The 12296-nt window shown below is 43.7% G+C and overlaps 1 protein-coding gene across 1 annotated transcript in view; it reads left to right on the top strand.

Annotated features, from left to right (window-relative positions):
- The window catches only part of RTF1 (RTF1 homolog, Paf1/RNA polymerase II complex component), a 212769-nt gene that overhangs the window by 141234 nt on the left and 59239 nt on the right, over positions 1-12296 (top strand). Inside the window, exons 9-10 of the mRNA XM_030214087.1 lie at positions 747-829; positions 1377-1464. Of these exons, the coding sequence (XP_030069947.1) occupies positions 747-829; positions 1377-1464 (171 nt within the window). The remainder of the gene's footprint in view (positions 1-746; positions 830-1376; positions 1465-12296) is intronic.

Here is a 12296-nt window from a genome sequence, read left to right as displayed (position 1 = left end):
TATAAATAAATAAAATAATTAAACTTAAATAAACTTCTTGGGTGCTGGAGAAGGGGGTGGGTAGGCTACAAAGCCAGTATTGGGAAGCTGTTGAATGGTGGTCTGAGGTCATCAAGATTCCACAGCCGTCATTTGCTCCTTTTACTGCAACTTGTAAGTATTGGGTTTGTTCTGGTAGGGTAACTAGGGGGGGGGGGGAGGCCTAGTAGTTAGGGTGGTGGACTCTGATCCTGGGGAACTGGGAAACTGAGTTTGATTCCCACTTCAGGCACAGGCAGCTCCTTGTGACTCTGGGCAAGTCACTTAACCCTCCATTGCCCCAGGTACAAATAAGTACCTGTATATGTAAGCCGCATTGAGCCTGCCATGAGTGGGAAAGCGCGGGGTACAAATGTAACAAAAATAAAATAAAGTACATTATGTTTTTAAAATTCTGTTTAGCTTCCATCATCACAGCATAATTTATGGCCTATGTTTAGTCACTTAGCTGTGCTTAGCTTTTCTTAGCAAGGCTGATCATCCAGTCCTCATTCTCTTCGAATTTACTTTGTCGGTAAGTTTCTTGTGTACTACATAAGGATTTCCATATGTCAATGCATACTCAGTGGTTATAAAATTTAGCTTTCTCAGTCTTGGCACTTGATAAATTTTCTGAAAAATACACATTAAAATATCTAAATATCATGTTTCTTATACTCCACTGATTCTCTCCGCTCCTGCATCTTTTTTTTTTTTTAATTGTTTAGGTGGCTGAAATCACTGGTGTGGTAGAGACTGGAAAGGTTTATCAGCTAGGGGGCACTAGGACAAATAAAGGGCTACAGTTACGGTAAGTGAACAGTGGTGTGTCATGCCAGCTAGAAGTTGGCAAGGATCAGGTTTTCTTTAGTGTTTGTGCTGTAATATTTTAATTCCATTAATTGGGCAATATTCCTGCTTAGTTACTAAACATGAGATATAAAAAGAGCCATCCTGCTGGTCTGGCTGATGATAAAAATGTATTCTGAGTAAAGAAAACACTTATTGGTAGCAAACTTCATCTGTCTTTTCTAAACTGTATTGTACTCAGCATTCTAGTTATTAATGGAACATACTGTACCAGATAAGAGTAGTTTTCTTCATTCATGTGGTGGAAGGGAAGGTCATGCTTTCTGTTTATGTGGGGAGGGTAGCATCTGAGAATACATTTAGGTAAATAGAATATAAAATGGTATGGAAGTAATTAGTGGGTAGAGCCTCAATATCTTGTATTAGATACTTTAGTACTGAATAGCTTCAATGTGATTTTATAGTTTGTGGTACAGGCATGCGCATGGGCTCTGTGTGTGTGTGTTCAAGCTCATATGTCTTACTTTTAAATATGGATCTCCTCACAGCCATGGCAGTGACCAGCGAGTGTTCCGCCTTGAATTTGTCTCAAATCAGGAGTTCACAGAGAGTGAATTTATGAAATGGAAGGAAGCGGTGAGTAAGGGGAGTTTGTGGGGTCCCCCAATTGGGGGGAGGTTGGGGGTTTATTATGCTGAGAAAGTTGATAATTGTGTGTATGGTATTTCTAACATAGTAACAGATGGCAGATAAAGACCTATATGGTCCATCCAGTCTGCCCAACAAGATAAACTCATTTTACATGGTATGTGATACTTTATATGTATACCAGAGTTTGATTTGTCCTTGCCTTTCTCAGGACGCAGACTGTAGAAGTCTGCCGAGTACTGTTCTTGTACTAAGTTATGAAGCTAACATCGAAGCCCCTTAAAATTTACACTCCAGCCCATCCCTATCTCTTCAGTCAGGATCAGGGCGTAGACCATAGAAGTCACTTTCTTTAATTTAAAGAAAGTACTTAGCTTCAGGCAGTTCTATTCAGGGGGGGGGGGGGGGGGGGGGGGCTGGTTGTGCTGCTGCAGATCAATTGTCAACCCACTGCTTGTGTGTTCTCAATTCGCATTTTAAAATCAGTATCCCTTTTGCTGCTCCCCGACATGAAGCCACGTTTCACCATTACGGCGTCTTCAAGGGAATTTATCTACAACACAGGGTGGAATGTCTTTAAGTGTTTAAAGACATTCCACCCTGTGCTGTAGATAAATTCCCTTGAAGATGCTGTCATGGTGAAACGTGGCTTCATGTCGGGAACAGCAAAGGGATACTGATTTTAAAATGCGAATTGAGAACACACAAGCACTGGGGTGATAATTGATCTGCAGCAGCACAACCAGCACTGGCACTGAATAGAACTGCCTGAAGCTAAGTACTTTATTCTTTAAGGGTCAATTAAAGAAAGTGACACACTCAAATAAGAAGGCATGCACAGTACTATGATGTTGGAGGGCAGTTGTGCTGGCATGCTATGTAATGGTATAGAAGCACAATAGCAATACTGAGCACTGCATATAAAAATTAAATAAAGTGACTAATAATTGTTTAATAGTCAGATCTGGTGAGAACAGTTTATTTACTTAGATAGTTAAAGGGATAGTCACCAGTTAAAGGGATTAGAGCCCAAAGGTAATAGAGTGATTACATTTTAACTGCCAGACCCTAACAAATCTTCAAATCCTTGCTTAAAGCCCACCTCTTCAATGTCGTTTTCGGCACCTAACCATTGACCTCTATCCAGGAAATCCAGATTGCCCCAATTTGATTGACTGCATTTTTGTCTTTAGATTGTAAGCTCCTTTGAGAAGGGACTGTCCTTCTTTGTTAAATTGTACAGCGCTGCGTAACCCTAGCAGCGATTTAGAAATATTAAATAGTAGTAGTAACAAAAATTCTTGTATTATGTTGAAAATCCAAGAAAGAATTACATAGAAACATAGAAAAATGAAGGCAGATAAAGACCTTATGTCCTATCTAGTCTGCCCATCCATGCCATCTACTATACCAGAGGTTCCCTAACCTGATCCTGGAGGTATCCCAGGTTTTCAGGATACCCATAATGAATATTCATGAGAGAGATTTGCATGCACTATCTTCACTGCATGCAAATCTCTATCATGAATATTCATTATGGGTATCCTGAATACCTGACTGACTGGGGTGCCTCCGGGACCAGGTTTGAGAACCAATGTACTATCCCCTTCCTCTCCCTTAGAGATCCTATGTACTTGTCCCAAGCGTTCTTGAATTCAGATAGTCTTAGTCTCCACCACCTCCACGGGAGGCTGTTCCACAAATTCTCCATTCTTTCCATGAAGTAGTATTTCCTTAGGTTACCAAGTCTGGTCCCTTTCACCTTCATCCTGTGCCCCCTCAATCTAGTGCTTCCATTCAATTGAAAGATTTGTCTTGTGTGTATTTATGCCACAGCGGTATTTAAATGTGTCTATCATATCTCCCCACTCCTGCTTTTCTTCCAAAGTATACATATTGAGATCTTTGTCTGTCCCTGTATGCTTTATGATGACCATTGACCATTTTTATAGCCGCCATCTGGTCCAACTCCATCTGTTTTGTTTTTTTTTGTATATATCTTTGGTATGGTCTCCAGAACTGCACACACTACTCTAAATGAGGTCCACCAGAAACTTATACAAAGGTATTATTGCCTCCTTTTTTTCTGCTGGTCAGTCCTCTCCCTATACACCCAAGCAAGCTGGCTCTTACCATCACCTTTTCTACCTATTTGGCCACCTTAAGATCGTCATATTTGATTATACCCAAGTCCCACTCCTCTTTCATGCACTCGTCTGGCGTGGTCTATGGCCCTCAACTAGCAAATGGAGCCATAGAAAAACAGCTTAGAGCTGATTTTGCTTACCTTATGGGGGTTGTTGCTGCCTTCAGCTGCTCAGTATTTCTGTGGCTCCAGAAGATGGTGCAGCAACTATGAGTAGGTTGAGTAGGCCACTCCTGGGAAGACTGTAGGTCTACAATATTCTGCAGGCAGCAGTCCTTTGGGGCCAGGTTCTCTCCCCTCTTTGGAACAAACTAGAGGACTAGAATTGGTGGAGCCTGGTCCACAGAGCCCAGGATGATTCCCTCCCTCTACTTCCTCGCCCCTCCCCCCAATCCTTTTGCGGATTGTGGCTGCTGTGCCTAAAACCTGGACAATTGCGACCCAACGCAACCAAAGATCATAACGGACATATCCTAACTCTTCCGTTCCCTCACTAAGTTCTCCCCAATTGTCTTTACCATACATGTATCTCACTCTACCATAATATCACCTTGATATTACTCGCAACTTGTATTTGTTCACATCGGAATTGGTTAATGCCGATTACGGTACTATGTAAGCCACATTTAGCCTGCAAAGAGGTGGGAAAATGTGGGATACAAATGCAACAAATAAATAAATGTCATCGACCTCTGATCTTGGGAGGGGACCAGAGGTTCATTCCTTGAGTACTGGCCATGTAAAGATTTTAGGAAAAAAAGAAGTAAGGGAGGTGATACGCTGCAGGTAAGTCATGGCAGTTGAGCATGTCATCCAGTGCATTTGGCCAGGCCTGGGAGCAAGCAGGCACCAGCTAGGTGAGTGAAATCTGCTTTCCTTCCACTTGCTTCTCCTATGTCTGGAAATAAAGGAGGTGTTGCTTCAGCTAAATCATAGCAGTTCAGCTTGTTGGTACAATTGTCCTGGTTTGGGAGCAGGCAGATAAGCAGATGCTAGGTGGGCAGGTACAGTCTGAGGAGGTATAGCACCCAGCCAAAAGTGAAGCTGGAAAGGTTCCCCAGATTGATGTGTGGCCTGTTCATTATGCGTGGAGTAAAACCTGGTCAGTGCTCTTGTTTTGATGATATTTGCAACCCTTTATTGCCACTCTGCACAAAAAAATATGAAAGTTAAACCATGCTGGACCTTTTAGATGCTGATCTTCCTCTAGCAAAATGGGAAGAATCATAAAGGTTACTTTCTCCAAGAACAAGCAGGCCAATAATTCTCACATGTGAGTGACATGTCCTGTGTCGCCCAGTCCAGAGGTTGAAAAAAAGCATTGTACAGCTTTGAGAGCGCAGGACCACCAGTTCCCTTTTTTCTGTGGTGAGAAGAGTGCCATTTTTGGCACTCACTGCTCGGTTCATGAGAATTTTTCAGAGTATATCTTTTGTGCCTTCTCGTGTCTTTTTGTTTCTCTCTTTATTTTTTTCCCTTTTGTGACATTTTTTTCCCTTACCATTACAGTTTTAGGTTTTTGTCCCCTTTTATTTTTTGTTTCCTTTTTTTTTTTCTGTGCTCTGTAGGCCACACTTAAGCCAGGGCGTCATTTGGGCTTGCGCCTTTTGATTTGGCCACAGCTGGGGTTTTTTTTTTTTTTTTTTCCATGTCATTGAAGGTTTCCAGTGGCTTCAAATGCTGCAGTTGGTGCAAGAGGACCATCTCTGGCAAATATGCCCATTCTTGGTGTCTTTGGTGTTTGGGGCCTGAAGATACCCCTTCTAATTGTGTTCTGGAGTGGAGGAGTAGCCTAGAGGTTAGTGCAGCGGACTCTGATCCTGGGGAACTGGGTTCGATTCCCACTGCAGCTGCGTGTGACTCTGGGCAAGTCACTTAACCTTTCATTGCCCCAAGTACAAATAAGTACCTGTATATACTATGTAAACCTCTTTGAATGTAGTTACAAAAACCACAGAAAGGCGTTATATCAAGCCCCATTCCCATTCCCTTTCCCTTTCTTTGCCTTCATATGAAGAAAAGAACTCAGTTGGCCAGAGAGGCTCAATGAGAGAAACATTTTGGAGCCAAGTCTGAATCCTCAATGTCGGGAGTTGCATCAGGTGCATCGGTCCACATGGCTGCTAGGCCCTTGGGTTCTGGTAGTGGCCGTGCATTGAGTGGGTCTCCACCTGCCTCAATGCCAGTTGCTGTGCAGGCCCTCGGGGACCAGTCAGACTTGGACCCGACCCCAAAGCGACAAGAGAATGCGAAGTTGTCCTCATCAGCACCAAGGAGCATCGATGACCTGCTTCGGGAAAGCCCAAGAAGCATTGGCATCAGTCGCCCTTGACCAACGGTGCCAGGAGCTCCGGGACACTAAGGGAACACATGCAGCCAGGACCAGGCACACGCTCTGAACCCGACAGTTCAGCATCCTGTCTGATACCCAAGCTTTTCCTGATGTTGACCTTGCTCAGGGCCTTGCTCCCTGAGCTTTTGGCAGGGCTGTTACATCACAGTGCATCAGCGTCTGGGGTACTTGCTTCTACCCGTATGGCCATCAGCCTGCAGTGAGGTTTCTGGTCCCGCCTACCCGTCGACTGCCACCCATGTCGGCACCTCCTCAATATGAGTGGAGGATGCTTCGCTGGAGACAAGGCTAGAACTGACTCTCAGGGATCATGGTTCCTCAATGTCGAGGCAGGTTTGGTCTCTCCTTTCCCATGAGGAGTTTCTCACACAAATAAGGGAGCGCTCATGGGGGAGTCCTGTGGTATCCTATCTGATCCCTCCCCTCCACAGGAGAAAATCACTAGATAGCATTTCCTTCCCATCTTTTGTTAAGGAAATGGCGGCTTCTATTCCTATTCCTTTGTAAGTGGAGGATGAGCCCAGGGCTAAGTTGTTCAAGGTCTTGGTCTACGAATCTCCTCCTAGAGAGGCTGTGATGGTCCTGCTTCAAGAGATCTTGCAGGACGTTCAACTGAAGAACTGGGAGTCCCATGTGTTGGTCCCTTTTCCTCCATAAAAAGATTGACACCATGAGGCATATTTTCAAAGCACTTAGCCTTCCAAAGTTCCATAGGTTTCTACCCTTCTCCATTGAGAATACTGACCATTTAACCCTACTCTCTGTTTTCTAATCCACAATAGAACAGTTATTTCTTATCCCATGGCTTTCCAGTTTCCTCTGGAGTCTTTCATGAGGTACTTTTGTCAAATGCCGTTTGAAAATCCAGATACACAATATCGACCAGCTCATCTTTATCCACATGTTTGTTCACTCCTTCAAAGAAATGTAGTAGATTGGTGAGGCAAGATTTCCCTTCACTAAATCCATGTTGGCTTTGTCTAATTAATCTATGCTTTTAAATATGCTCTGTAATTTTGTTCTTTATAATAGTCTACCATTTTGCCCGGCACCAACGTCGGGCTCATAGGTCTGTAATTTCCAAGATCACCTTTGGAACCTTTTAAAAAAAAAATCGGCGTTACATTGGCCACCCTCCTATCTTCCAGTACCATGCTTGATGTTTAAAGATAAATTACATATTACTAACAAGTACATAAGTATTTCCATACTGGGAGAGACCAAAGGTCCATCAAGCCCAGCATCCTGTTTCCAACAGTGGCCAATCCAGGTCACAAATACCTGGCAAGATCCCCAAAAAGTACAAAACATTTTATGCTGCTTATCCCAGAAATATTTTCCCCAAGTCCAATTCAATAATGGTCTATGGACTTTACCTTTAGGAAGCCGTCCAAACCGGGGTTGTTTTTTTTTTCCAAACTCCTGCTAAGCTAACCGCCTTTACCACATTTTCTGGCAGTGAATTCCAGAGTTGAATTACATGTTGAGTGAAGAAAAATTTTCTCTGATTCGTTTTAAATGTACTACTTCGTAGCTTCATCGCATGCCCCCTAGTCCTAGTATTTTTGGAAAGCGTAAACAGACACACTTCACGTCTAATCGTTCCACTCCATCATTATTTTATAGACCTCTATCATATCTCCCCTCAACCGTCTTTTCTCCAAGTTGAAGAGCCCTAGCTGATTTAGCCTTTCCTCATAGGGTAGTCGTCCCATCCCCTTTATCATTTTCGTTGCCCTTCTTTGCACCTTTTCTAATTCCACTATATCTTTTTTGAGATGCGTCGACCAGAATTGAACACAATATTCGAGGTGCAGTCACACCATGAAGCGATACAAAGGCATTATAACATCCTCGTTGTTTTCCATTCCTTTCCTAATAATACCTAACATTCTATTTGGTTTCTTAGCTGCCGCAACACACTGAGCAGAAGGTATCAACGTATCATCAACGACGACACCTAGATCTCTTTCTTGGTCAGTGACTCTTAACATGGAACCTTGCATGACGTAGCTATAATTCGGGTTCCTGTTTCCCATGTGCATCACTTTACAGTTGCTCACATTTAAATGTCATCTGCCATTTAGACGCCCAGTCTCCCAGTCTCTTATGCTCATCTTATAATTTTTCACAATCCTCCTGCGATTTAACTACTTTGAATAACTTTGTGTCATCAGCAAATTTAATTACCTCACTAGTTACTCTCATCTCTAGGTCATTTATAAATACGTTAAAAAGCAGTGGTCCCAGCACAGACCCTGGGCATCCCCACTAACTACCCTTCTCCATTGAGAATACTGACCATTTTAACCCTATTCTCTGTTTTCTATCTTTTAACCACATTAGGACACTACCTCCTAATCCATGACTCTCCAGTTTCCTCTAGAGTCTTTCATGTCAAATGCCTTCTGAAAATCCAGATACACAATATCAACCGGCTCATCTTTATCCACATGTTTCACACCTTCAAAGAAATTTAATAGCTTGGTGAGGTGATTTCCCTTCACTAAATCCATGTTGACTTTGTCTCATTAATCCATGCTTTTGAATATGATCTGTAATTTTGTTTTTTATCATAGTCTCTACCATTTTGCCCAGCACCGACGTAAGACTCGCCGCTCTATAATTTCCCAGATCTCCCCTGGAACCTTTTTTAAAAATCGGCGTTACATTGGCCACCCTCCAATCTTTCAGTACTACTACTACTTAACATTTCTAAAGCGCTACTAGGGTTACGCAGCGCTAGCTCGATTTTAAGGGTAAATTACATATTACTAACAATAGTTCTGCAAGTTCATTTTTCAGTTCTGTCAGTACTCTGGAATGAATACCATCTGGTCGAGGAGATTTGCTACTCTTCAATTTGTCAAATTGCTCCATTACATCCTCTAGGTCTATAGAGATTTCATTCAGTTTCTCCAAGCCACTTATCTGGCAGGCATAAACAACAGTCTGGCCGACAGATTGAGCAGGATAATGCAACCTCACGAGTGGTCGCTCAACTCGGGCGTAGTCTGCAAGATCTTCCGAGCGTGGGGCACCCCCTCGGTGGATCTTTTTGCCACTCAGCTCAATCACAAGGTCCCCCAGTTCTGTTCCAGACTTCAGGCCCATGACAGACTAGCGTCAGATGCCTTTCTCCAGCATTGGAGGAAGGGCCTTCTGTATGCGAATCCTCCCATACCTCTGGTGGGGAAGATTTTTGCTGAAACTCAAGCAAGACTGCAGGACCATGATTCTGATTGCGCCCTATTGGCCGCATCAGATTTGGTTCCCTCTTCTTCTGGAGTTGTCCTCCGAAGAACCATGGAGATTGGAGTGTTTTCCAGCCCTCATCTCTCAGAACGAGGGGGCGCTTCTGCATCCCAACCTCCAGTCTCTAGCTCTCATGGCCTGGATGTTGAGGGTGTAGACTTTGCCTCCTTGGGTCTTTTTGAGGGTGTCTCCAGAGTCTTGCTTGCTTCCAGGAAAGATTCCACGAAGAGGTGTTACTCTTTTAAATGGAGGAAGTTTGCCGTCTGGTATGACAGCAAGGCCCTAGATCCTCGCTCTTGACCTACACAGACCCTGCTTGAATACCTTCTACACTTGTCAGAGTCCGGTCTTAAGACCAACTCTGTAAGAGTTCATCTTAGTGCAATTAGTGCTTTTCATTATCGTGTAGAAGGTAAGCCTATCTCTGGACAGCCTTTAGTTGTTTGCTTCATGAGAGGTTTGCTTTTGTCAAAGCCCCCTGTCAAACCTCCACCAGTGTCATGGGATCTCAGTGTCGTTCTCACCCAGCTGATGAAACCTCCTTTTGAGCCACTGAATTCCTGCTATCTGAAGTATTTGACCTGGAAGGTCATTTTCTTGGTGGCAGTTACTTCAGCTCGTAGAGTCAGTGAACTTCAAATCTTGGTAGCCCATGCTTCCTATACTAAATTTCATCATAATAGAGTAGTCCTCCGCACACACCCTAAGTTCTTGCCGAAGGTGGTGTCCATCTGAACCAGTCAATTGTCTTGCCAACATTTTTCCCCGTCCTCATACCCGCCCTGCTGAACATCAGTTGCACACATTGGACTGCAAGAGAGCATTGGCCTTCTATGTGGAGCGGACAAGCCCCTTCAGGCAGTCCGCTCAAATGTTTGTTTCCTTCGATCCCAACAGAAGGGGAGTTGCTGTCGGGAAACACACTATCTCCAATTGGCTAGCAGATTGCATTTCCTTCACTTATTCCCAAGCTGGGCTTACTCTTGAGGGTCATGTCATGGCTCATAGTGTTCGAGCCTTGGCAGCATCGGTGGCCCTCTTGATGTCAGCCACTATAGAAGAGATTTGCAAGGCTGCGACGTGGTCATCAATCCACACATTCACATCTCACTACTGCCTTCAGCAGGATACCCGACGCGACAGTCGGTTCGGGCAGTCGGTGCTGTAGAATCTGTTCGGGGTTTAAAATCCAACTCCACCCCCCAGGCCCATTTTTGTTCTGTTCCAGGCTGCACTCTCAGATGTTTCTTTGTAGGTCAATCCTTGTTATGTCCTTGCCGTTGCGAGGCCCAATTGACCTTTCTTTGTTGTTAATGAGCCTGGGGGCTAGGGATACCCCAGTCGTGAGGACAGCAGACTGATTGTTCTCACATACCCGGCCACCTCCCCTTTGGAGTTGTTCTTTTCCTCTTTGCTTTGTCATCGAATTGATCGGGACTCTTGCGCGACGGGTGGGAAGATGGCAGCACATTCATAGTGCCCGCATGCGCTCGAAGGCTCTAGCAAAATTTTTGTTGCTAGGAAGATTTCCGTTCCTCGGGGCTGCTGTGGACGTCACCCAGTCGTGAGAACAATCCGCCTGCTGTTCTCGGAGAATACCTGTTTCAGGTATGTATCTTCATTTTTTTCTACAAAGAAATACGTTGAGGGATGGAAGGTATTTTATGCCTATGAACAAATGTGCTTGTGTAGATGTCAGAGCTTCTTGAAGCTTTCCCCTACCATTTTTCTAGTTATTAGCATTTGAATTTGCTAACATTTTGAAGACTTTGCATGTTTTGAATGGAGAGTTGTTGAATAGGGTTGTGTTTAACAAATATTCTCCGTACTCCTTTTGGGGTTTTTTTGTGGTGGATTCAACATACATAACATAACATAGTAACCACTGTTTGTAAAACTTATGGAGAGCATGGTGAACAAACAGCTTACTGAGTATCTGAAGGGGTTCTCCGTATTCCATGAATCGCAGTCTGTCTTTCGTACCCTTCACAGCACTGAAACAGTGCTTGTTACGCTTCTGTCAAGCTTTAAGCAAGGAATAGCAATAGGGAGAAGCATTCTTTTACTGCGGTTTAACTTAAGTGCTTTTGACATGGTAGACCATGCCATCCTGCTGAGGCTTCTCGATTACTTTGGTGTTGGTGGGAATGTTCTAGCCTGGCTAGCCAGCTTCTTAACCACCAGGACCTGCCAAGTGAAGTCTGGCTCACAGTTATCCTCTCTGTGGCACCAGGTCTGTGGAGTACCCCAAGGCTCGCCGCTCTCTCCTACTCTTTTCAATGTAATGCTGATTCCCCTGGCTGCTGCCCTTTCAAAACTTGGCCTCCACCCATTTATCTACGCAGACGATGTCACCATTTACATCCCATTTCGTACAAGCTTCGCAGAAATTACTGATGACATCAGGCTTGGAATTAATACCATGCTTGCATGGGCCAACGCCTTCAAGTTAAAACTTAACACCGTTGCCTCATTCTTGCCTTTCCCTTTAATAAGTTCAGGCCCACTAACATATCTGTACCAGGCTTTACCTTGCCCATCTCTGAAAGCCTACGTATACTAGGTGATATTGTAGATCGGAACTTAACGCTGCTGGATCATACCATCTCAACCACCAAGAAAGCATTCTCCTCTCTCTGGAAGCTAAAGCGAGTGAAGCCTTATTTCCCAAGGGGAGTTTTTTTTTTTTTTAATTTTATTATTTATTCAGTTTCATCAAAGATTTCAAGAAAACATCTTGGTAGGAAAAGCAACATTAAAAATAAAACATATATAATTAAAGATTAACAATCTATTAAGAAGTTATAAGTACTCAAGTCCATAAATTGGAAATCCAAGGTTTAGGAATACAACGAGAATAAAAAAAACAAATTTAGGAAATTAAACTAAGTTAACGCAAATTCTATTGAGATGAGTTACTTATTCCTTTAGCGCTTATCCTTTTTTCTCCGAGGACAAGCAGACTGCTTGTTCTCACTGATGGGTGACGTCCACGGCAGCCCCTCCAATCGGAACACTTTCCTAGCAAAGGCCTTTGCTAGTCCTCGCGCGCTGATGCGCACCGCG

Source organism: Microcaecilia unicolor, chromosome 9, assembly GCF_901765095.1.
Source record: "Microcaecilia unicolor chromosome 9, aMicUni1.1, whole genome shotgun sequence".
Lineage (NCBI taxonomy): Eukaryota > Metazoa > Chordata > Amphibia > Gymnophiona > Siphonopidae > Microcaecilia > Microcaecilia unicolor.
Note: the sequence above shows the minus strand (reverse complement) of the source record. Positions and strands in the feature narration are given on the sequence as shown.